A 27,100-nucleotide genomic window follows, 5' to 3' on the forward strand; every position below is an offset into this window, starting at 1 on the left:
CCCAATAATCAGGCAGGGACCTAGGACCTGGAGGACTGTGTGTGGAAGGACAAATCAATTGAAAGGCCACGGTGAAAAGTTAATAACTTCAGACTTGAGTGTTGTGTAACAGGTGTAAGACAAGGATGCTAGTTCTGTGGGAAAGGTTATTGTGTGTCTGGGAGAGGTCTGCTCTTGGACAAGACAAGACAAAATTTTAAGCTGTTTTGGATTTTGGTGAAGCCAGAATTATGAAGAGGTTTCAGTCGTCACCGCTCAAGAAGGTTGGTATATTGCAGTGGTTAATCTCTCTGCATATAAAGTTGTGTTCCTGCCATGAAATGATGTACTTTCTTTTGTTTATTAATAGCTGAATGATGCGTAATTTCTGAGACACTTTCATTGGTCCCCCCCCCCCCCAAGGCTGTTGTTTGTTCCGCCATGGATGGTTCTACTGTCCTACTATACTCATTGATTTGGATTTGAGAACAGGAGCCTGCTTGACTTTAACTTTTGGGCTCCGTATATTTTGACAGCTGATGACAATCTCTTGAACAGGCAGAGTTTGCGAAAATAAGTCGGGGGATTGCTAAATTAATCCCAGTCTGGACAAATTGCCGACGGCTCACACTTCTGGTCAGTGGCTTACATTTCTAGGGTCTATGACCCCACTATTTTTAGTCTTCGCCTCGTCTCGGAGCACAGCAGACTGATGAATTTGTGACTTGGGAATGGAAGAAGGATGTCTGGAGGTGTTGATGAGTTTTGTCTGGTCATCGGGTGGATGCCCGCTAGGGCTTAGTGACTGGACCTGAGAGAGGAAAGAATCCATCAAATTCAGAGTCAGTGAAGACGTCACACTGAAGCTGTCCTGAAGCTGATGGCTGGACTTGCCAAATTTTAGCAAAAAGATTTTTATACCTGACACATGTGTCAGACTGGCGCTCCAGAGATGCACTGAATCCAATTCTCCCGAAGATTTGAATCGGGTATACGAAAAGTTCAATTTTTTAAACAGCTTAAAGCAATTGGTACGTCAAAAGATCAGCCTTTGCAATTGTTTGGAACCACTGCAGAATCTAGTCAAAGGAATTATGAACTCCCCGTACAAGACCCCCTTCAAAGAAAGGTAGAGTTAGGGGAGACCACTGGGACTAACATTTGTCCGCATAACTGTTGGCGTCTGATGCTCAGGAGGAAATACTATGGCTTTGTGATCATTTTTACAAAAAATAAGTAGTGTGTACTTTGTGCTGTACACGAGCGAACCAGTACACGCACGTGGTGTGTCCTGTCCATGGGGCTCTCAAAGTGGCAAAACAGTGCCCCTTGTTTTTCGCGGACGGAGCCCATCACATAAACTTGCTGTCTGAAACCGTAATCTATTTGGAGCGACCTGAGTTGTTCCTAATACCAATTGCGATGGCGTGACTCTGCAAGAGGCTAGTCTGCAGTGGGTGTATTAGCTGTGATTCACACAATTGTGGCTTGCTCAAAGTATAAGTCCATGGAACTAAGCCAAGTTTGTGTGTGTCCATTTCCTGGCTTGGACACATGTACTATGTGCTTGATCTGATAGTGGACAGGGAACGAAATTCATCTTCAGAAGAAACTTGATTTTGGTTGGTTTTGAAATGTTGTCATTTTGAAATGTTTCATATAGTGTTATTTGCCGAACTACCAGAGTGCGACTCACACGAGCCTGGTGCAACCGCAGTGCCACCTCAGAAAATGGCTGTCGCCGAATGAGTGCATTTCAAGAACCATTTTAGATCCGAGATGGTTACCATCTCAGAACTGATGTCCATTTCACTTTGAGCCGAATGGCCTAATCACCAGACTTTCTGCAATTTTTGTTTTTAATTGGATCGTGCGCTTCACAGATGTAATACAGGTTGCCACCCTGATGCAATTTTTGTACAGCTTGTTCAGTTGTAATCACCGTGTATCTATTAACCATTCAAAAAAATGTACATTTTACAAAATACATAAACTCAAATTGATAGTCCATGTAAAAAGAAAATTGCATTCAAGTTTTTTTTCCATTCGATCATTCCTTTCCAGAAACTGGAGCCCTTCATCTCCGGCTGCCAGAGTGCTGCCAAGTTCCTCTTCGCCTCCATGGAGGACTTCACCATGACCGGTACCCCGCAGAGCGCCAGTGAAATCAACCACGCCATGGAGACGGTGCGACACAAGCACCAGGATATATACCAGGACGCGCGGCTGGCGGGGCTACACACGGAAGGGGACGGGATACTGATGACCCTACGCAACCACGAGGGGCCCTTGGCATTGACAGAAGATTTCCAGTAAGTTTGGGCTTTATCTTCTCAGTTTCTTCTAGTTAAAAATTAGATATAACTCATCCCCACATCCTAGAATTCATTCTTGCATCCCGAACTCCCCATTTACAAAATGTAAGTAAAGCAGAATTTATTACAATGTGGGTCATTCTTTAAATTTAGGGTCCAAGGTGTGGCATATTTCCCTGTCCCTGTTACCTTGGTACTTTGTATTTGCCATTCAAGTATCATTAAGAATGACGTCTTCAAACAATATTCTATTTGCAGGATAGTTCGTTTACTATTCATAATCGCTCTTTGAGGATGACTGCATTAAGGAGTGCATCATCAGAATTATAAAATCATCGATGTCAGATGTAACAGGGACAGGAAAAAAGTGGACCTCAAATTTTATAAAATGACCCATTTACCAGAACTTTTTCCAAAATTTGTGGAATTCAATATTTGGTCCCCCAGATTTTTATAGCCTCCCAATTTTTTTATACCTACCAGTATTCCTGAGTGGTAGTAATAATTTGTTAGCAAGGAAAGGTATGGTCCGTTGGAATTAATCATACGGTACTTGTACATGTATGTAACTTTAGCTTGACTGAAATGGGAAGTTGTTTACTAGTGCCCAACATACATGGAGCTACCCTCTGTTCTGAACTGAACCAAAAGCAGTTTATAAAGGGACCCGTTTTATAATTTAAAAAGCTTCAATTAGCAGATAAAAAGCTTCAATTAGCACCCTTTAGTTGAAATTTACTTCGTAGTGATAATTCCTTCCTCGATTATAAATTTGATCAGCGAATGTACAAGGCCTAGATAGCATTGCCTGCCTCATTTAAAGGCATGGTATACGATCATTTGCTCTTCATGCATTTTGTTCGTTTCCAATAATAACACCACTAAAAAAAAATGAAGACTGTTGTTAAACAACCTAACCTATTGAACTTTCAGCTCAGTGGATATTACCCTTCCCGAGAAAACAGTGAAAAAAACCTGCAAAACCTTTTGATCAGGAAGCCCAATATGGTCACTAGCACAACTTTATTTCTCCAAATCAGTCAGTTGACTGATTGTTAAAATCACCTAAATTTCTTGATTTCAAAATTTCAATTCTTCTTTTCAAAATGACAAAAGTCCAGACTAAATAATTTCACGGGTTGTTTAGTACGAGTAATATCTTTAATCCAAGTAAGCCTTTTCATAATAATTGAGTAGGTTACTTTTGAGATAAATGCAAATGATCCTATGTGCCTTTAAATCTTCACCAAGGTCCCCCATTCACTCCTCATCATCCGTCACACATCCTTACAAATCCTGACAACTTTAAGTCGACAGATCATCCGTTATGAAATCACAGTCATCCCACGTCCAGTTCTAACCTTCCCCTAGACTACATACACCATGATACAGTATTTGACCAGTCATATTTGCCCTGTATTGTTCAGTCAACTATCGACTCAAAAACCTGTTGTAAGTCTGGATAATCCAGCTGAATTAGGGCTAAATCCCAGAAGGCGGGACACCTTTAACAAAACACTGTTACTCAGCATTTTTTTTTGAGTTGTTATTCACACTTACAAGGATTCACTGTCCTTACACAAAAAAAGTGATCAATCTTTTGTCTGTCAGATTTGTGATATGGAAGTGAAGTTTCCGACATTAATAGGTCCAAGAAAGGAAATGTTTGCCGTGATCCAATGCAAACAATTCTTTATATTTTAATGACAGATATATAGGGGACATAGAAAAAAAGGAGTTCGTTTCAGAAAAGTGAATTTTTAGGGTTAAATATTAATATTCAAACTTAAAGGTACTAATTATACAACATTTGCAAACATCAGAAACAAAAATTATTATGAAATGCCTTACTTGACTGTTATTGAATAATAGTCTCAAGCATCCTGTGAAATCATGGTACTTGGTGTGCTGTCATTTTCCGAGAGAAGTGGAATTTTTGTATCCATTTCCAACGATGGTCGGCCGACGTCTATAAATTGCTCTGTCAGGGAACCAGATTACAAGAACAGAATTTTTTTCTTGGATTTTCCAGCATCTATGAACACAAAACGTTAAACAGGTTGGTGTAACAATATTTGCTACAAAAGACATACCTTTGCTAAACCACTGTCTCCCTTTACGCCTTTCAATACTAATGCTACTGTACAAGTACCGGTACCAGTACACTTCATTACTTTATCTTTCATCGTCTACTGAGCACACCCACACTAAAGGCTATTTATTGAAACTGACATTTGTAAACATCTGTTTCTAACTTCTAAATGACTAAGGCTTGTTGCTATTTTCAAATTGGGTCAAAAGTGAGAGAGGAAATGACTTTAAGTAATTATTCTTGAAACTAAACTGTCAAGAGTGTCTTTGTCCGAACATACATGTAGAATCCGGTCATTTGAAAAGACTTGCTGCATTTTCTTGCTGTCCTCATTATGAATTGCAAATATCATGTTAGTTTTCTTTCTAATGAGCACTTGCAGATTATTCATAATCAGTTCTATCCAGCTCTTGAACAGGCCTTTTCACACTAGAGCCCCTCAACCTGGGTTGAACTCAACCCTGGGTGAACCTCATGCCGCCCCAGTTTTTGTTTGTTTGAGTTCTAGATTTTTCAGCCCTGCGCCATTTCACACTTGTTTGGTGCAAACCGAGCTTATTTCTCTTGTTTATCACCCATCTTTCTCATCTTGATTTTGTTTCGTTCAGGGATGCCATGGTATGTGTTAGCGCCCTCTTTGATCAGGTGCACCAGGCCTGCACTCAGCTTGACGAGCTTGCCGACAGACGACTGACCATCCTCAACCAGAGACTGCAACTTGCGGTGTTCGAAGAGCAGACGGCAGACGTAAGTGCACAAATTCACCAATAATGGCTGCTTTTGAAAAAGGCAGTAGGCCTATACTTGAATTTAGCAGTATAGTAACAGTAGTATATAGTAATTTAGCAGTATAGTAACAGTAATAAAGATGAATCTCTTCACCACAATTAGAATGAGATGGTACCACACTTAAAAAAAAGTTTATATTCTGGGGTACGTTTTTTTTTCAATGGGAAGGAAACGTGACAAGATTTGTTTTGCCTTTTCCAGGAACGTATTTAGTCCTTGGGTAGAAAGTTTCACGAAATTTGTGTTCCCATGATTATGAAAAAAAATAGCCCGGCACAAAACTTCAAAACCAAATTTTTAACAATGGAAATAGTCAAGGCTGGGGTTGAAAAAGATAAAAGTACCGACTTTTGTTGACTTTTTTTTTACCAAACTTTTGCCGCCCGATAACGTTATGATGACCCCAGTCTGATGGTACTTGACCTTTTCCGATTCATCCGGCCCGGTTTTAGTAGCTTTTCTAACCCGGCATCATGAAAGCATCTAGCTGTTCAATCCAAAGCCATTTATGGCAATAAAAAAGTAGAGGACAAAATGTTAAGTACCGGACCGTACATAATGGTGGCGGCAAGGATTTTGCTTGCAAAGTACTGAGGTAGTTACATTATAAAGTAATGTGGATCCTTCTGTTGAAATGACATAAAATTAGTTGTTGTTTTTTTAACTTGCCCGCTTTGTGCTTAAATCTCTCAGTTGTGTGATCAAATATTGATTCAGTTTTATAGACTTGTGATAATTCTGCTTTTATTAAGCCGTTGAACACAAAGCCCTGACATTTAAGTGTAAATGTTTGGAAGATATTAGAGAGTCAAGATTGGTATTGATCTTTTTAAAAATACCGGTAGTTTACACTAATAGGTCATTACACTGGAACACATACATGTATTTTTTGCTTTTCATTTCAAACTGTACATTAATTATGTAATGCCTTGAACGTAAAGTACATGTACATGTAATAGCAATGACCTTTGGGTGAATGTGTGTCTGAATTGCATGATTTCAGTGCTTTACAGGGTTTAGAGTTTTAAAAAAATTAGGCAACATTTTCCCTCCAAATGAAGAATAGCAACGTATGAAAGTAAAGTCCCTGAAAAACACAAACTTTATTTTTGAGAATGCTGTATTGATGTGTTTTTATTTAGTAACGGGTGATTTTATTCGAGCATGAAAGTTCGTTTCCAGTCCCATTATTAAGTCAAGTAAATAGAGAAGTGGGATTTTTGGAGCTTGCGACACCGTCACGGTGTCTTTATTAACTGGCGTTGTTGGGGTTTTATTATTTTAAAAAGTAAGGGGAAATGTTCTCCTTCCCCCAGTCTCCTGAAAAAAAGGCCTTTGTTATTGTTCAGAATTTGTCGTTTTCTTCATTTTGTTCTTCTACCCAATTACCATAGACTTGGTACACTTATTCCAAACTGCATTGGGTCACTTTGTGTGTGCACACGGTACAGGTACGTACAACAAGGCATGATTACTTAAAAATTTGAAAACCAGGAAAAGACTGATGTTCTGTTCATGAACAGACATATCTCTTGTTTGTTTTTGTTTTATTGTTTTTTTTGTGGGAGGGAGGAGTTTATTTAAGCAAAGGAACAAGCAGTAAGATTTGCCTTTTTCTCCTGGGTGTGTGTATTCACAGGTTACAGAATGGATGAGCAAAGAGGGAGAAATCCATCTGGGTCAGATGAAGGAGGAGAAAGCAGAGTCCTTGGGAAGCATCCACACCATCCAGAAGGACTTTGAAAAGTTCTACTTCACTGCCATGGTGAGTCAGGATACTAGACCTCTAATAAACGAGGAGCTCGAAGCATTGTTTTAGTTGAGGTACTGTCAGAAACCAATCACAAGTCAATCACAAATTCATCAAACGTCAATCACATTTACAAGTCCATCACAAGTCAATCACAAGTCCATCACAAGTCTATCACAATTCAATCACATATACAAGTCCATCACAAGTCAGTCACAAGTCAATTACAGGTCAATCACAAGTCCATCACAAGTCCATCACAAGTCCATCACAATTCAATCACATATATACAAGTCCATCACAAGTCAGCCACAAGTCAGTCACAAGTCAATTACAAGTCAATCACAAGTCCATCACAAGTCCATCACAAGTCCATCACAAGTCAATCACAAGTCAATCACAAGTCCATCACAAGTCCATCACAAGCCCCTCACAAAGCTATTGCAAGTCAATCACAAGTCAATCACAAGTCCATCACAAGTTCATCATGATTCCATCACAAGTCCATCACAAGTCATCCAGTCCCGATTTCACTCACAAGCTATCCAAATGAACCCTTGACAAACAAATTCCTTTGTTATTAATCATCCGCTGTTACTTGTGACTGGACTTGTGAGTTAGCTCATGATTTACTTGTGACTGGACTTGTGATGTACTTGTGATCCACCGTAAGCACCTTGGCTACAGCACTGGCTTGAAGCCGTCGTGTCCTTACGTGACTGTCGTATCAAGCAAATATTTCATTTCATCAATTCTTAATTTTCTTGGTTAGTGGTGATGACATCCACCAGTCTTTAAATTTCACCGTCCGCTTGAAATTAACTAGTGTCACATATTTCCCCAGGTTGTTCCTCGTTAGATAATTGATGCTTGGAATGGGCCCCCTGGCTGGAGGGGAATTTTAGATAATACCTAGGGAAACAGGTTTAATTAGATTCAGTTTGGCAGTCATTAGGAGTGAAAAGTGTGTCTGTTATCAAGGAAATTTGTAGGAAATTGTCTAAGAGTGATGGTCTTCAGGCTGTTGGCAAACTACTCAGGAAATATTGACAAGTTGATTAAACAAACAATTAAAGATAATGATGGAGTACCTCAAGTGCAAATGATTGGAAAAAGTAGCACCACGAAAGAAAAAATGTATACATGCGCACCAATTGTTAGAACACGTTTCTTAGAACACGTTTCTTTGCAGTGGTATGTACACACAGACGTGTTTTACTATACTCTCGAGGACAATGCTTTGTGTTTCCCTTTGTCTTTATAATATAACACTCTTCCATAGACTAAACACATAAACGCACAATCGAGGACCGTTTTCGACAAAAGACCCAACGCCCGAGGACAACAAAGAATCTGTTGTTCTCCCTTTCTCTGTTGGTCCTCACGGTGAACGGTATAGTACATGCACACAAGTAGTGTAAGTTTGACTTATTTGAAAAAATGGAATCACCCACAGAAAATTGAAATACAAAATCAACACCACTCCCACAAAAATCAAATCTAGAGGGGAAAAAATTAGCTTGAATCATACTCCATGATTCAACATGAGGTACCTGGGGATAATTTAAGTTTGAAAATCAACATCAATATATTGCCAATAAAAAAAAACAAATCAAATATATTTTGTAGGCTTAGTGATTAGTCACTGACCCTGATATCTTTTGTCAATGTAAGTTAGTATCAACATTTGCAGAGTCACTTTTCCGTTCAAATCGGCGACACCATGGAAACAAAGGCTCACCATGGTAATTTCCAAGAGGTTTTTTGTGTTGCTTGAGTTGACTTTCTACACTCGGTGATACTTTGAATGAAGGATATTGTTCAAGAAAGTAGCAAGGAGTAATCTCTGTGTGTTTGCTGTTGGAGATTATTCCGTCAACGATCTCCCAGATACTGGATAGGACCATCGGAATTGAAGTGTAATGAAACGTTTAACTGTGTGTCATTGTATCTTTTATGAAGATAATAGTGTCAGTGTGTCAGAGAGCATCTTGCAGTGTTTTTATCGGAAAGCACCCCAGGTAAAAAAAAACCTGCTTGGGCATCCAAGCCGCATTCGCATTAGACTTAATTTTGCAAAAAGTTACTACAAGTGATTGTTAACATTGCGTTGCAGTTATTCTACTGTGCGTCTGCACTTGGATAAATTCTGGCCTGCGGAAAGTCATTCATTAAGCAAAATTAGCAATGTAACTCTTCCGCAACCCAGTTGGCCCTGTAAAAACTTACCGCTGCGGACTTTAAAGCTTACAGTCGACAGTTGACTCTTGACAATTTGGGAAGTAACAGCCGGCCGCACTGTACTTCATTTTGTGGAGTTGACAACAGTCTACGTCTGTTTAACCCCAAAGAAAAGTCTAATGCGAACATAGCATTAGACAGGTTTGTTAAAAGTTGAAATAGGACTAGAGAGTCCTGTAGTACAAAGTGATTCTTTTAACAATTGTGGCATATTTTCCTGAAAAATATTTTCACGGGCAAGTCACTCTAAATTTGAATGTAATGTACGGCTGACAGAGGAAACTGCCAGAAATGGAAGTAAAACTTGTATATATTTATCTATACTTCGTGTACATACAATTTTTTTATCATGTACAGCGCCATCTAGTGTCAACTGGTGTCTAGGCCATCCTTTTTACAGCTTACTAAATTGTCTATGTCTGTAAAATTTCATGTTACAAAATTTAGCCTTTGGCGGACATTGTTGAACCTCCTCCGGAAATTCTGAGATTTATGTATTTTGCCTGTCCAACAGAAACACATTGGCCGGGGTGAGGATCTGTTGGAGGATGCCCAGGGCCTGGCTGAGGCCTGCGAGACAGAGCAAGCCGGAGTCCGCGAGATCGCCCGGTCGCTGAGACACCAGCTCAAACTCTTTACAGACCGTCTTGAAGACAAGAGGAGATATATCGAGGATGCGGGGAGGCTCTACACCATGCTGGATAAGGTAAAAGGAAAGATGCTTTTCAAGAGCAGTTGGTGGAGGTTTTTTCCCCTTCTACAGTTTTCATGATTTTTATGAAGGATACGTACTTTTTGAGTGGTTATCATGTCAATTACAAGTCAGTCACAAGTCAAGTCACAAGTCCGTCACAAGTCAAGTCACAAGTCAATCACAAGTCAATCACAAATCTAATCTCAAACGAAATCATAAGTCCATCATAAGTCAGTCACAGGTCTATCACAAGTCCATCAAAAGTCCATCACAAGTCAATCGCAAGTCAAGTCACGAATCCATCACAAGTCCATCACGAGACAATCACAAGTCAATTACAAGTCAATCACAAATCCATCACAATACAAGTAAGGTCACAAGTATATAAGATTATAAGTGCTCTTCTGATTTTTGTCCAGGTTTGTTCCAGACGGCTGTGACATTCCTGCCCAAACATCTTACCCCCGGGTGCAGAATTTTCAGATTTCATCAAATCTTGGCACCATCTTGCCAAAGTCTGTTCTGTTATCCATGTACATCATTTCTCCACTCTCTCATTTGAAATAAAAAATCTTCTTTCTTGTTGTTGCCACCTTTTACTCATGCCAGCCGTGTGTTGAGATGTCAACATGCTGTCCCTGGCTCAACAAATTATGCTGACTGAATCTGCAGTCTTTTTGGCACTTGGAGTCGATGAAGACAACTTTCTTATAATCATTCACTTCTATAACAGAGTATTTGGCTGTGCCACTGTGGCCGGGAGTAACACACGTGTCTATGGGGAGTGGCTGTAGCCACAAGCCAGTGGCTTCCATAGGCGCACGTGTTATATCCAGCCGCAGCCACAACTTTCGGACACGGCCTTTACTCATATCACTGCAATACTTAAAGTGTTGCACTCATTTCGTTGGCCACCTGGGTGGCACCGAAACCATCTTCTCAATCCACACTGCACACCTTTCCTACCTGAGGTGTTAATTTCACACCTACAACTCCCTGATAATTTGTCAAATTGCGGAGGAAATCGTCACCAGTCGCTGATAATCTCGAGCCGCACCTAAGGTGGCACCCTAGTTTACCTGGGCTCAAGATCTCCAACATTGGGTAATCCAGCAGCACCTAAGGTGTTCGCGAACTCCCCGTGACTTCATTCAAACTCATCAACTGCTCCCAAAATTGGCCGTAACCTAATTTCAGAGAGTCACTTTGCACAAGATCAGCTTCATTTAGGTCGAGAGATTGCAATCATCAACACCAGAGGTGAGAGAAGGATCACCTGGGCTGAGACATTTTTAATCAGTAATATCCCTTGTCCTAATTTCATAAAGTGGTGTAGAAGTCAGGAGCGAATGTTTAGTATTAAGCAGTGACAGAGGTGTAAAGGAAAAGGTGACCTGATGGAGTTCTCCCTGGGGGTACAAGTGGCTTGAAGCGATCTGCTAACCATCAACACTTTGGAGAGTTCGGAGACCTTGTTTAAGGACAGGGATTAGGGCTCCTCCCTTTTCTTAAAAAAAACAACTGAATATAAAATGCGTTCTTTGTCAAATAAAGCGCAAGGCAGGGATGTAGCCGAGTCCATCACAAGTCCCCGCAAGTCCATCACAAGTCCTCCAGTCCTAATTCAACTCACAAGCTATATTCAAATGAGCTTTGACAAAGGCATCCCTTGTTATTGTTCATCCACTGTTTCTAGTGACTGGACTTGTGAATGGACTCATGAATGAACTCGTGAATTACTTGCGACTAATTTTTGTGTCAGTTGAACAAACTGATGATTTATGTGACCGTCATCCACCAGTTTGGAATCCCACAGAATCAGGCAGATAGAGGGTTGAAAGGTAAGGAACAAATCACTGCGCCAACCTGACTTCCCATGAAGAGATTACGGGTCACAAACCCTTTACTTGAGTCAATTTTACAAAGGTGTTTTAGATCCCACAGTAAGGAAAATCGTAGAGCAAGGAAAATGGGAAAATCAACTTGGAATCAACGTAGAACTGAGAAGCACCTCGTCAACTGAACAAGCTAATGATAATAAAGAATGGAAACATTCATATGTTTCAACCAGACTAGTTATTACCTAAATCCAACTCCACTCTGACCCGTGCATACCCACTGATTTCCATCATATCATTGCAGAACAAAAGGCAGTGGTTGTGTTGAAATTTTGTAATAACATTTCCACAATATGTTACAGAAGGAGTGAGAATCATGAGATTTCTAAAACAGGTCAGGTAAAATTTCACCCACAGCTGAAGATTTCGTTGTTTGTTACAAAGTTTAAAAAGTTCAGGAATGGGGCCGTTTTCCCCCCAAAAATCTTTTGAGTTAGCATTACAAATTCAGATTTCAGGTGCATAAGTTTAGATTCCAAGTTGAACAAACAATGCAAAAATAATTAAATCCCCAGCGGAAACCCTTTATGGATGTTGTGGCTGTAGAATTGTGATAAGTTGCTTTGTCTCACTGGCTGAAACTGGGAGGAGGATCTTTGGGTTATGCAGGTGTCCCCGAATCGTCCGGCCTTCAGTGAAAGGCGGTAGGAAACACACTTGTTTGTCGGATATCATCACTCAGATGTCCTTTAAAGACCCTTACATAAGTCCTGTCCTGTTTACCACAAGGCTTCCTCTGAGAGGAAATAACTTAGTGAATAACAAAAAAATAATACGAATGTTTCGAGCTCTCGAATTGGGCCTGAGTGACAGGTTCCTTTGACATTGAAGTGCTAATGGAGAGACATTTTCAGCTAATTTTGCTGGGGATTATGGAAAAAATTGGCAAACAAGGAGGCAGTGGAAACTTCTAATTTTCAACCTCATCTGATGACACCTTTAATTGGCTGCATTTTGAAAGTCTTTTTTAATTTTACTGTCGGGGGAGTGTTCTGTCAGAAGGCAAGGCTAATCAAGAAGTGTTTATTAGTGAAGAGCCAGTGGGACAAAAGAGTGTAAAATGGAGAAGAGGAAAAGAAGAATGTTAACAAATTTAAAAGTAGCAAAGTCGTCAGCATTTTTACAAAGGGACGAATTGGGCCATGGGGTGTTGAACAGTGGTTTTGAGAAAAACGTTTTTTAAGTTGATCACTTTTGAAATAAAGATTTTGCCTATTTTTGGAGCACATGCTGACTAATGTTTGATACAGATAGTAAGCCGAGATCTTAAACTTCAAAGATTTGCTAATTCAGGATAATAAAACAATTAATTGCGGAGTAATTTAACTTCATAGAGGTTTGTCTGTTAGTGAAAACTCAAAATCCCACACGCCTGTTTTGGCGAATTCCCAATACCCATTGTCCATACCCTTTGCGCGAATTCGCCTCTTTGTGAAAACTTAAAATCACACACGCACGATGTTTTGCCCTTCGCGCACACTCAATTCGTCTCTTCGTGAAAACCTAAATTCCGCATGCGCGTTGTTTTTGCCCTGGGAACAATGTGATAGAGATTGAATTTGTCGCTTCGTGAAAACTCAAATACGATTCATGTGAAAGTTTCCCTACATTGATTGTCATGATTTCGTTGATTTAAACTGATTTTGACCAAAACAACTTTGCCAAAACGTTTGTTGATGTTCACTTAACGGATTTCGGACGGAAAAAGAATTTTGAAAAATATGGGTTTTTTTGGGCCTAATTTGTCCCTTGTGAAAACGACAAAGGGTTCATATGTGCAGAGTTAAATTTGACCTGTGAACATCCATTTGTTTTTTCCTGATCATTTGTGTGGCAAGACGTTAAACAATCATACTCAGTGCTTTTTCGAAAGAAAGCTGACAAGTCTAGTATGAAAGGGAAATTGGGCCTTGAGTCATGAACAAAATGTAACATCAAGTGAAGCAACAGCTCGTCAAAACCATCACTTCTTTTTGCAACTCCTCGGTTGTCCGGTTACGTCATCACATTTCTGTTTTCCCTTATCACTGATGTCATGATAGCATCCTGTCTTTTAACACTCGTCCATAAACAAGTCCCAGACTCAGGAAGCTCTCAATACCATCTCGCTTAGATTCAAGTTCCGCCGACAAACAAATCCAAACCCAAGTTGTTCCTCGCCAACAGGTGCCCTGGCTCTGGGGGGAAAAAAAAGTCTTCTTCAAATCGGTTGACGTCTCCCGGTGATCGGTGATGTACTTGGAATTAAGCAGCGGGTATATTGGAAGTATCATGTTGCTAGAATCTGAAGGACCTGTCAACTTTTGACAAGCAGGATTCAAGGAGAAATGAGGCAGTGTTTGGAACAGGGAAAGTCACTTCAAGGGGAAAATGAAACACACTACTTGCATTCATTTTGTTATCACTGGCAGGCACGGCTGCAGAGCGGAGGGGTTTGGGGATCTGGAATCCCCCCCCCCCCCCACACCGACACTGATTTGTTTTTAATAACAGTTATAGCAATAATAATTACCTATATATGTCTGCCTGTCCACAACAATCCAACATAACATATATGACGGGCCTGAACCCCCCTCCCCCTCCTTTATCCGCCCCTGACCGGTTCTGTTTTTGGAATTGGATGCATAGCAGTGCAAAGCAATTCATTAGAAGTTTAAAGTTGCAAAAACACAATCCACAAAAACAGTTACTTCCTTTGGTGAGTCGAGTTTGTCATCGTTTGAAGTGGGTGGCAGTTTGTTGTTCATTGGCATAATAGAGAGCATGGGCTGGCCGTCAGTCAAGGGCAGTGGGTGGGTGCTTGTGGGTGGGTGGGGGAGCAATTTGGAAGTCAGATAATTTTTAGCTCAGACTTGCCACATGATGGGATTAATCGGGAAATAGGTTCGATAACAAGTTGTTAGTTGACCATAGCTAGTGGTCATTGTTATGGGCCATGGGGAGGGAATGACAGTAATTATTATGCCTCAACCATGTGGAACTTCTCCAAACTCTTGAAGTTACTTTTTGATGTAAGCTCTTTTATTATTCCTTGATGGTGTTAGATTTGGGATTATCTGTTCTGTTTCTTAAGCTCTTTTGTTAATTGGGCAGTTTTGTTAACTTTTCCTTTCACTTTATACCAAACTAAAGCTTCAAGATGGCTTCCATTCAGACTCGGGAAGCAAACGTGTAGTCAATTAAGCAGATAGTCCTACTCTCTGTCTTTGTTTGTCTTTCTTGGAATTTGGTATTAGATCTCAGTGCAAATTTGCAGCACAACCCTTTTATGTTGCAGGATGTGATTTATTACACTTTGTGTTGATATAAGACTAATTTGTGGCCGTTCCTGGAAGATGGAAGACATTCATGGTTCACTGTCCGAGATTTTTTGCTTCATGCCCAAGAATGTATCATACTTGCTCAATCACTGTACCAAAGCGTTCATTGGTCTCACCATGGAGGTAGGAATGGACCTCCATGATACCATTAGGTGCGTCCAGATACTGCATCAAGATGATCACATGTACTGTAGCAACTCCCTCTGTGCTTGAATGATTTGGCTGGATATTTGATCAGCAATCTTTGTGATAATACCAGATTGGTCTCTAATTACCCAGGTGCGCATTTATGGCCGCCTTCCTTCCAAACAAATTTCAACATTTCACAGGTCATAAAGAGCACTGTTTGAAAAACACCCAAAAACTTTTGACTGTGTTCTTTCTAGACCCTATTTTGAAAAAAAAAAAAAAAAAAAAAGATCGATGGCCACAATTTATGGCCAACAACTTTTGTACTGAACTCTGGTTGTCCATTTTTAGAACTTTTCGTCCAGAGCAACAAAAAAAAAGTAAAGAAAGATCTGTCTTTACACAAGGAACATCTGTCCTACAACACACTTCAATCTCAAAGTGTGCTTAACGGATGAAACTGGTAGAACCCCTAGTAACTGATCTCCTTTGTTTTCTTTCCGTTTTGTCAGTAAACATGGCATGTGGGTTAATCCCAGATTAACACAGTAACGTAGCTGGGAGGGAAGATCTAAAGTACCATTTGATTGGCTGTCCGATTGTTTTTGGGGGAAAAAGTTAGTGGTCAGTGGGTATCAATCACTGCTTTATAAACAGTCCAGCTGGAGTTGTTGAGGAAATTTGGAGGTTAAGTTATTTGGAGAGTTGAGAGTAAAGTTGGCCACAAAAGTCTGATGCTTGTGTCGTCAAGTTTGCTGCCAGTGTTCAGTTGTTGTTTTGGAATGACTCCTCTGAGAGGTATTTCAGAGCTGAGGTAGCCGACACCGTTATTTGCATTGGAATTGTGGAATGTGCATTCTTGGAATGGTTGGTGGCAATTTCTTGTGTGATTGTCAACATTGTGTTCCTTCAGAAGCCGCTATGGTGAGCCATTTTACCATTTTTGAGGTAGCATTACATTAACAGAAAAAGATGTACACTTTCCGGCTGATTTCAAAAATTAAATATCTTGGAAGTTGGACTTGGTTATATTTCAGCTTTAGATAGTATTAATTGTGAATATAGGTTTATTGTTTGATCTGATGACGTGCTTGAGTTCCCATCAGTTTGCATTGAAACTGCACTGGTGAAACCATAGAGCATGTTCCTTGCTCGTTGGTGAAACTTGTCACCGTTTTACATTTTGGACCTTGCAATTCATTGTAATCAGCAACAGTGTGTTCTGTTTCTCTACGTGTGGTACCTGAGGACAGCCATATGTGATAAATGGATAAAGTAATGAAATCTCTTATCTCTCTGTGCTATTTTGAGTCTTTTTATCTCAACATACTTCACAGTTTTACATTATTCCGACGCTCTTTGCCTATCCTCAGAAAACCGATTTATCTTTTTGCAAAGTTAAGAGTTGCTAATCATTTCCAACGCTAAATTGCTATTTAAAGTGAACTTCGTGGCTTACGTGCTGACTGGTGTAAAATATAGGAAGTCACCTGGATAGAAGCGTTATCATTCTGGTTTTATCAAGGTTTTCAACTGGCTGTGCAAGTAGAAACAAGATAAGGCTGGTTATTATTTGTGTGCACAGTGTGCGATAAGCAGTCTAGTTTGTTCAATTGAGTGGTATCCATTTGAACACTGACCGGCACCGGTTCTATTATTTCAGTTCGAAAGTTTGGACGAGCTAGTGTGTTGTGTGAACTTTTTTGGGCTTGGAATACTCCGGATGCTGGTGGAAAATATTGTTATAAGAGGGAAAGGTAAGAGAAAAATCCAAACTTGGGTTCTGCTCTGCAGGGTTCCCAGTCATTACAAAAACACACTGGGGAATCCTGGAATTTAAAGCCATTGTGGAAAGTTAGGAAAAGTCATGGATATAAGATTTTAGGCTTTGCATGGTGGAGTCTCGGTATCATTTTGGTTTGCGGTAACACCATGTGGTAATAACTACAGTCGCTCAGTAGATATTTAGTTGTAAAAAGAACTTGTCCTGCTTATTATCAACTTTCGCTAAGTAGTTTTAGTTCTGATAAGAACAGTCCTGCTGTAAGTTCTAAAACAATTTGTCTTTGGTCTCAACGTTTCAACTAGCCTGCTCTAGTCATCGTCAGGAGACTGAAGAGAGTTGGAGATGCTGCTCCTTAAGTAGGCTGTGTTAAGATTCGGAGTGCTTGTGTTAGTAGATTCTGATTGATTTTTGGGCATCGTGTTGGAGTGGGATGCCTGTAGTGTGTCCTGGAATTTTGTTATTTTACAAGGAGTCATGGAAAGTTGATATATCAAGAAGAAAAAAAGGTCGTGGAATAGTCGTGGAATCCTACACAACCCACATGTGATGATGGATAGTATTTGGCTGTGGCAGTCTTCCAGTTGCATTCCAGTTTACTATACTTCCTCATTTAGTATGCATGCATGCTCTATACTTGTTGCTCTATGCTTGTTGGCTTGTTGCCATTGTGATGCTTTTGTGGTGCGCAGTGATCTTGTGTCAAACTGGATTGCTGAAGGGGAGTTGCATCCCTTGCCTCAGTGTGATGACTGGCCAGTGTATTGTAAATGGGCTCATGAGATGCCAAAAACAGCGTAGGAATTGGTCTTGGAAAGGCCTAAATTTGTCCTGGAAAAGTCACTGAATTTCATTTGAAGATTTCTTTTGGAACCCTGTGAGAGGCATTTTGATGCACATTGTTTTGGCACTGGTGCCAACACAATACTTGAATTTACCTCCATGTTACACTGGGGGAGTCAGGTTGGCGTAGCAGTACTTTCCTCGCCTTCCACCGCTGTGACCCGGGTTCAAATCCCGCCTGTGTCAATATGTGGATTGGGTTTTCAGTCCCTACCTGATTCCGTGGGTTTTCCCCCAGAATATATCTTCTGGGCTTTTCCTCCCACCTCTAAAACTGTAATTTCTTCTCACTGTCTTCTCTCTAAGTTGGTGTGATGTTTCCCTTGGATGCTTTGTCGACTATATGATACAGATACATGCAAAAACTTAGCACAGATTACCTCAATGTGAACCTGTTGATTTCCCAGGTCCACGTGTTTAATATTTTGACTGGACAATCCAACGCAACCACACCCACCCCTGCCAAACACAAAAGACACACCAGGGCAAACAGCACAGGGTGTGACTGTCTTCCCAGCCTTGATTTGTGAACAAGAACCCTCCACAACAAATTGAAGGACAACAAGGCCACGCACTGTACACTCAGCTTCTGATGTTTATGTGTATATTACTATCTAAGCTGCTTAACATTAATATTTCTTTTGCAGGGCTTAGACCGTGAATCAGCTGTTTTGGGCCGCTGTGTTGCCAAACAACCAGTATTGTCCCAAACGCTGCGTGTATTTCTAAATGCATGTTCGCCACATGACCTAAAAGTACATGACTCACACACATAATGACGTCAGTAACACAGACGAGACGTTTGATAAATTTGTCCCTAACAAATGTCTACAATCAAACCCGATATTTATTCGTGTCTGCACGAGATACCATTTTGGCATCTGAATAGAGAACGAAAAATGTTCTCTTTCAATTAATCTTTGCTGTTATCTTGTGTTTAAACTTAAAAAAAAAAATACTTAATGCCAATGCACTTTTGCATATATAAAGAGCTTTCTAAATTGTTTGTGTTGAAACTTGGCAAATTCAAAACTGGACAACTGTCCAACAAAGTTGAAGTTCTAGCCTACGATAGTTGAGTATTTGAACTGGTGTATGGCAACATATTGGATTCCATTTGTCAGCAGTACTGTATTATCTGAAGTTATTTCAGTTTTTTTGAATGTGCGAAGCCTGCAAGATGACAGAAACTTTGTTTTTTGATCATGTTAAAACGCTGCAGAAAAAGATCAAAGGGAGCTTAACTATTTTTTTTAGTTTTACAGGATGTCTTTTTCAAAGATTTCTCCTTTTATTTTCCCCTTGCAATTGTAGGCATATGAGTGGGCGCTTGATGGAATGAAATTTGTTGCGGTGCTCGGCCACGAGAAGAGCAACACGAGAGAGCAGTGCCGCATCCAGCTGTGCACCCTCGAGAAGTACCTGCGAGATAACCCACCCACCACCCAAGACACCTTCCTGGAGATGTGCAAGCTCTCCAAGCAGCTGGGCAAAGAGCAGTGCATCCAGCAGTGCGACTTTGCCAAGCGCCGCTGTCAGGAGACCGGCGACATGATCCAGGAGAAGATCGACAAGCTGCACAGTGTGCTGCGCAGTCCACGGGGTAGCTTCAAACTCCGGATGGAATCGGTCGACAGGGGCAGGATGTCCGCTCAGGACAGGACTCTCTACGAGAGAAGCTCCTCGGCCACGTGTGAAGGGGTCGGGAGTCTTGGGCATCAACTGAAGCCCATCCAGAGTGGGGCTCAGGACTCGGAGGGGCCAATCAGCAAGGTGGAGCTACTGCGGAAGGGAAGCCGCTCAGCCCCTCCCAAGCAGCACAGAGACTCCCTCCACAGTAACGGCTCGGTGGACTCTGGGATATCGGTCGGGGAGAAGATCCTTGAACGAGGAGCTGTGCCGATGTCGCCGACATCTGCGGACTCGCCCAGCGACTTCTCTGTCAGGCAACGCAAGATGGCTGCCCTCATTAAACCCATCAGTGAGATTGTGGACACGAGAAGCCTGGAGAAACTAGACGAGGGTTACGAGGAGGCGGAAACAAACGCTGCGAGACGACCCTCCGAGTCGGCGGCTCACTCCGTCATGGAACCAAAGAGAAGCTACTCGGTGATGCTGTCTAGAAAGACTGAAGATGATGAGGATCTTTCTGGAGAGAAACAGGACAGGGTGTGTCGGAAGGCCAACATGGAAGATGAGTTTCAACTCTCCGATGAGGAAACTCCTGAAGCGGTATGTACGCAGGCCATATTTTTGAACAAATGAGGATGCTGAAAAGAAGCCATTTTCTGGATACAAACAGTAGAAATATAATGTTAATTGAAACGATTTAGCAGCTTTTACTTCAATGTAAAAATTTTTTTTTTAAATTGTAAACATGACATTTTTTAATTATAACAAACATGTAAACTTGCATAAATAATCTTGGTTTCACATATGTTTGTACCCCAAAATGGCTTCATTGCATTGCTGTCATTCGCTGAGAAATATGGCCTATTGTATTAACTTGTAGTGTGTATGTTGTCTCAGAATCATGCAAGCTTGCAGTTTTCTCAAAACATTGAGGATGATTAGATCGAAGCCTCCTGCACCAGTCAAGGTTTCAAGTTGGTAGCTCACTGCACGTGAACCCTTTGATTAGAATCATGTGGGCTCCATACATGAACAGAGCCCAATGCACGAGAGCCCAACGTACGCATGACATATTTTAAACTGAATGTGCATAAAAGCCCTAGCGTCTTCAAGTGAGCGTCATCAATATATAATGTGTTTGAAAACATTCATTAACAAAACATTCATTAACATTTTAGAAAATCATGCGTTTTTTTTTATGTCACCACAGACGGAAACCCACTGGTCGCCGAAGGATGCCAATCGCCACATCAGGAAGTCTGTCTCCCAGGCGCCCGGTACCCCGCTCAAGCTTGAGGAGGTGTCCAATGCTGGGCCGTCGGGCAACAAGGACCATCCTAACTATCGACGGATGGTGCTGATACTGGACGAGATGATACAGACAGAGCAGGATTATGTACTGGCTCTCAAGTACATCATTGAGGTGAGAAGGATGGACGGGAGTGACTTGTGATGTTCTTGTGATGGATCACAAGTGCATCATAAGTGCAGTCGCAAGTAATCACAAATCATAAGCAATCACAAGTCAGTTCCTATCATAGAGGTGAGAAGGATGGGAGGCAGTGACTTGTGATGTACTTGTGATGGATCATAAGGACTTCACAAGTACAGTCATAAGCTATCACAAATCATAAGTAATCACAAGTCAGTTCCTATCATAGAGGTCAGAAAGGATGGGAGGCAGTGACTTGTGATGAACTTATGATGGATCATAAGGACATCACAAGACTGATCGCAAGTCAATTCACAAGTCCAGTCACAAGTGATCGGGATGAACAAGTCCATTTGGAGTGCTTGTGAACTTGACTAAGGATTACTTGTAATTGGCTTTTGATTGACTTGTGATTGACTTGTAATGACTAGTGATTCATCACAAAGACTTCGACTGCAACAACAATAATAATGTGTACTTATATAGCGCACATATCCACCAGTATTTTTGTTCAAGGTGCTACATCATTATTACCCTGCTCATTGGGCCAATGAAACGTTCCAAATACCATCTCAGCTCCTTGGGGAGTATACAGCTCCATGCTGCCATTTTGGCACAAAGCAGCTACAATCAACCACAAAAACCATCTCTGCCCTCACAGGTACCCATTTACTCCTGGGTGGGGAAAAGCAATGCGTGACAAAGTGCCTTGCCAAAGGGCATACGCACCATAACCCCAGGCTGGACTCGAACCCACAACCTGCAGAATTTACCCGCAGACCATGAATTCAGTGCCCCAGACCACGAGGCCAGGGCACTCCACTCGGGCGGGGAGTTGGATAAAAAGCTAGTGAGGTCTATAGCACAATACACTCAACCAGTTTTCATCAAGGGTACTTCAAACTTTTCAACTTTTGTACATATGACAAATCTTGTTTAGGAAGCTGTCATTGCACTGGATATTAAGTGAATGCTATAAAATGATGATTAAATATAAGTAAATACATTGGTTTTACCAACACACATTCACTTCATTCTCTTACATGATGACTGCTGCCCTCTGGAGTTGAGATAGGAATGGAGGGACTTCCACTTGAGTTCACACACAGGATATCCTAAATTGTTATGTGTTCCGTTAAAAACACACTCTCCTGCGCAGTTGGTCAATTTTTTTTGGGGGGGGGGGTTGACATATTGTTAAAATAAAGATTTCCCCCTTTATTATAATAAAAAATGAATTTAAAATTTGAAGTTCATTTTGAAGCAACTAAGGTTAATAACAGAAAAATCGCCTGTGAAAGTTTTGTGTGATGCGTTTCTTGAACAGATACACCTCCAGCAAGCATTAAAAATGACTGCTAGAGGCAAAATAATGGTCTGAAACTTTTACAGTACATGTATGTTTTAGATAAATTAAGGATCACAAAATCGACCTGACATTGTTTTGGGTTACGTCTTTATATTTCAAGCGTTGCCCAGAAACATCTGGTTTTGACAGAACATGTCGCAATTGTAAAAGTATGTCCATAACTTCCAATTCATACTTCCAGTTCATCCATCAATCAATCACTACAAATCATTTCATCCTTCAATCACCCAACCAAGTTTTTTGGTGTTTTTTTTTTTTGGTGACTCTCTCTTTTTCTTCTTTCCAGAATTATTTTCCTGAAATGGACCGGGACGACATCCCCCAGGGCCTGCGAGGGCAGCGCAGCGCCGTCTTCGGAAATCTGGAGAAGATCTACGAGTTTCATGATCGACATTTCCTGAAGGCGCTCAGCCACTGTCAGAACGACCCGCTACAGGTCTGCCATTGCTTCTTACAACACGTGAGTCGACGCCACTGCTCTACCTGAAATTTCCCCCCTTTTTTTAAGCATACCTTTTGGAACTCGGCCACTGGCCAAATCAGTGATTTAAGGATAAGACGTTTTTGTTTCTGCTTTTGAGGGTCGCGTTGTGATTTGATAGTAAACCGATATAGGCAACATATACGTGGATTTAGGTTTGTGTATCATAACATTGGCCTTCTTTCAAAGCTTGATCGGCTTGGTCCTTATCTGTTAAATACCCCCGAGTCCAACTGCAATTCTTAAGGTAAAAGCAACAAAAGAGAGAGATGCAACCTTGCGATTGTACAATCGTACAATCAAATTTTTTGGATGGTAGTGTTTTAATCCATAAATCGACACAAACCTTCAATGCACTCTTAGATTCTTTTGATAGAAACGCCTGATGTGCGTCCCAAGATTTCACACAACCACCTCAAAACAATGAGAAGACTTGTCTTTTTCTCCTTTTTTTTTTGAATTTTTTTCCTTTCTTGAGACTCATGTTTCCTCCTTAAAACATTGGAAGACTTGTCTTTTTCTCCTTTTTTTTTTGTATTTTCCTTTCTTGAGACTCATGTTCCCTCTTTAAAGCATCGAGAAGACTTGTCTTTTTTTCCTTTTTTTCGAAGTTTTTTCCTTTCTTGAGACTTGAGACGTATCCTCCTTGAAAGATCAGCCTGCAAGAACAAGGAAATCTCAATTTCCATATTTGCTCCGAATAAAAAAAGAAAAGAAAAGAAGAAATCAGGGCACAGCATGCACCTTGGCCACAGCACAGGAAGTCGGCAATCACATAACAGATCTTAACCCTATTAAAATTAATTCATTTCTGGTTTAAACCAAAGAGCGAGAGAAAGAGAGAGAGTTAAAATAAAAAAAACATGATTTGTGTCTGGTAGAAGACAGAGTCCCGACTTCACGTTAAAATGTTAAGAAAACAACCCCCGCAGCACTCGGAGGGGGCCCATTACCCAGGCGAGTCTGGTTTGTCCACCGAGACCCCTTTTTATACAGGTGGTTTTCCCTGATTAGAATCACAGAGGAAGGCTTATGGAAACAACCCCTATGGTCACGCCGTGATGACAGATTCCATATCTCTAGTTTTTTTTTTCTCTCCCGTTCTTCTAATTTTCCCCCCTTATTTTGAAGCTCATATGTTCCAAATTGTGAGATTAGTTTTTTAAAGTCGGGTGGTAAATTAAAGTCTTGTACATCATTTTAGGTTGTTTGTGAGGATGTCATGAAGTATGTTTCGAAAACGAGCGTTCTTTAAAATACTTTCTTAATGTTGAGGTTATTTGCACTGTAATGTGCATCAAATAAACGTAGTATCAGGGTCATACGACAGCTGTTTTAGAATAGGCCTTCCTGTTCAAGGGTTGTTCCCCTTAATTTTTTAGTTAAAGGTAATATACAACATTCGCTTTTGCTGTAATTTTCAGAAATGGATGGATTCGGGGTTAGTATTTTATAGCTGTTCTTGTAGTCTGGTTCCCTGACCCTACTTCAGACGAAATGGAGCAATTTATACACGTCCGGGAATTGTCAGGTCAGGGAACCAGACTGGCTGGCTTGTACCCATTTACGGATGTGTAACCGATTGTGAACAAAATGTGGACCAACTAAATTTGGTAAATTCGGGGCGGTATTGGAAAAAAGTGAGGTTTTTTTCCAACAATGGTCAGCCGACCATCATTGGAAATTGATACTAAAATTCCACTTTTCTCGAATATGACAGCACACCAGGTGCCATGATTTCACACAATGCTTGATATTATTCACATAATGATTTGGTAGTCTTTTTTGTTTTGATGTTTGGAAAAATTGTAAAGTACCTTTAAGATGTCTGCTTTAAATATGAGGTTGGTACTCGAATACGAATCTCCCGCCATTATGGAACTGACTTTATCATAATGATCATCGTGTTCAGCATTTATCAAGATCAACTTTACACCTTGTCATCTCATTGTATCTGTAAAACCTCCATAGTTCATTTCATTAAATTATGTTTTGATGTTCTTTCCACACAGAAAAAAGGTTTTGGATTGTATGCTCTGTACAATAAGAACAAGCCCCGATCTGACAGTTTGTTGGCCGACTACGGCGCATTCTTCAGGGTAAGAGAACGTAAATTGAACAGCAAAAACAGTATGCTCCTTTCCGCTAATGTCCGAGACAATAATTGTTTTTATTCTTAAATTCAAGCTCCAATTGCACTTGTTAAAGGTTTTGACATTAATAATTGGCATAATTGGGATAGTTATAAAAAAAAAATCAAATTTCATTGTTGTAATTTGAGGGAAGCACAAGTCAAATTACTAACTTGTCAAAAGTTAAGAGGGAATGGTTTCACAATTAATGTCAATAGCTTTTTCTCTCGATGCAAGACTGGATGGCTTCTGTATGAATTGCGACTGACTTGTAATGACTATGCTGTCTTTAAAACTTGGAAATCTATGTTCACAATTAATTACCAGTGCTAATAAATACTCTTTAGATCTTATTATGTAAAGATTTAATTACTTTCTTTCTCCCATCACATCATGTCATATTTAACAGTCCTAAATCCTGCAATTTTAATAAGATTTTTCACACACCCTGGAGGTAGGGGTTAATCTTAAGTACAGTGAAATCTCAATAAGTCAAACCTAAGGGGAAATGGTCTCAAATTTTGAGTTAGCAGAAGTTTGAGTTATCCAATGGATTTTCTATTCAACAACAATAGACGGGAACAAGTTCTTACTTTGAGGTAGAAGGGTTTTCGAGTTAGCAGGTTTTGACTTATCGAGATTTCACTGTATGTTTGGGTTTTTTTGAGTGATTGTTTTTTTCCTTCAAGTAATCCTGATTTGTCTTTTATTTTTCTGCTTAGACTAAGCAGCGTAAGATCCGAGACCGTATGGATTTAGCCAGCTACCTCCTGAAGCCTGTCCAGAGACTGGGCAAGTACGCTCTGCTGCTCCGTGACCTCATCAGGGAATGCCGACCCTCAGACCAGGAGCTGACCTCACTCAAAGTAAGTCTCAAAAAATGCATACAAGAAAAACCTATTCTAATTTGGGGAAATTAATCACTCAAAAACACCCCTTGAGTAAAACAACTCAAGCGAAATGATCTATCTCACCAGGAATGCGATGCCTCAGAGAAAAACTAATTTTTCAGTTCACCCATTATTGAAAGGTAGTCTTTAGTATCACGCGTTGTCCAACGGAGCCATCTCCGTAACCAACGTAGCCATCTCCGTAACCAACGTCTGATATATGTGAGCAATGCAAATTTATGCGACGTGCGCCAGCCAATCGGAGTAGACTTCTAAAACTGTCTTTTCGATCAGAAATGTGGACTTAGCTGTTGATTGGTCAATTTGGCTACCATGTTTTTGTAATACAACAACGGGTCACGGAAAACCTGATAGAAGGCACCCACTGAATGGTCAGAATCTTGAGGTCAAGACGCAGTCTTGTTTTGCATAATTAATCGCTGAATCTGCTCTCACATCATAGACCCTTGCTGTGCAGGGGGATGTTCCATAGGCTATATTGAAGATTCATACTTGGAGAATGTGACTGCAAAACGAATTTGAAGACACAAGACATCCGCAGTGAAATTCACACGAGTTGAATATGTCACACTTTGGTAAAGTCACAGAGTAGACTCTCGCTGTGACGTGACACCTTTGAGTTTGCCTTCCCTTTTGTCCTGAGTAAAACCTTCAATCCTAAAGTTAAAGGATACTTTGAATATTTTAAATTTCATACTTTGAATTTTCCTCCCATATTTTTTCTTTTGCCAGACTGCTGAGGAGATGGTGCAGTTTCAGATGCGGCATGGCAACGACCTCCTCGCAATGGATTCAATCAAAGATTGTGATGTGAGTACCATGGCAACTGAATACCATGACAACCGTACACCATTCATACTCAATTTAATATGGGGGGGGGAATTGATTAGTAGAAAATGGATTAGAAAATTGTCAATGTTTTTTTGGTCTTTGCATATGTGTTGGCCTATGTCAGTCCATTTTTTCTCAGCATTCCAAAAAGTTATATACCAACAACAAAAAGAGAGAAAAAAAAAAGGAAATAGTGCCATCATTTGGCAGGTTTGAGCCAGTCATAACTCAGGTATGCCACTTTTTCTTGGATCCGCTGAAATCATCGGTTTTACTTCTCATGAATACCATTACCAATTGAAAAATACTGTACAAAGTCTTGTGTGGTTTGGAATTTCCTAATGTGGTTTGGAATTTCCTTGTGTTTTCTTACTTCCCAGTTGCATGCCTGTCTAAGTCGTTGTGAGTAATTTTTTTTTTATAATGAAGAATTATGTTGCAGGACTTCAGTTTCAAGTGTCGTACTTTCTTTAGTTCTG

General features: G+C 40.5%; 1 protein-coding gene across 4 annotated transcripts in view; it reads left to right on the top strand.

Annotated features, from left to right (window-relative positions):
* Nucleotides 1-27,100, top strand: part of LOC119739540 (puratrophin-1-like) — a 105,443-nt gene that overhangs the window by 69,890 nt on the left and 8,453 nt on the right. For all 4 annotated transcript variants that reach the window (XM_038214518.1, XM_038214516.1, XM_038214515.1 and 1 more), the window contains exons 10-19: nt 2,044-2,291; nt 4,995-5,133; nt 6,815-6,940; nt 9,681-9,872; nt 19,148-20,065; nt 20,676-20,888; nt 22,553-22,726; nt 24,760-24,846; nt 25,602-25,745; nt 26,523-26,600. In XM_038214518.1, the coding sequence (XP_038070446.1) occupies nt 2,044-2,291; nt 4,995-5,133; nt 6,815-6,940; nt 9,681-9,872; nt 19,148-20,065; nt 20,676-20,888; nt 22,553-22,726; nt 24,760-24,846; nt 25,602-25,745; nt 26,523-26,600 (2,319 nt within the window). The remainder of the gene's footprint in view (nt 1-2,043; nt 2,292-4,994; nt 5,134-6,814; nt 6,941-9,680; nt 9,873-19,147; nt 20,066-20,675; nt 20,889-22,552; nt 22,727-24,759; nt 24,847-25,601; nt 25,746-26,522; nt 26,601-27,100) is intronic.

The sequence above is a fragment of the Patiria miniata genome, unplaced genomic scaffold (assembly GCF_015706575.1).
Source record: "Patiria miniata isolate m_02_andy unplaced genomic scaffold, ASM1570657v1 HiC_scaffold_30, whole genome shotgun sequence".
Classification (NCBI taxonomy): Eukaryota; Metazoa; Echinodermata; class Asteroidea; order Valvatida; family Asterinidae; genus Patiria; species Patiria miniata.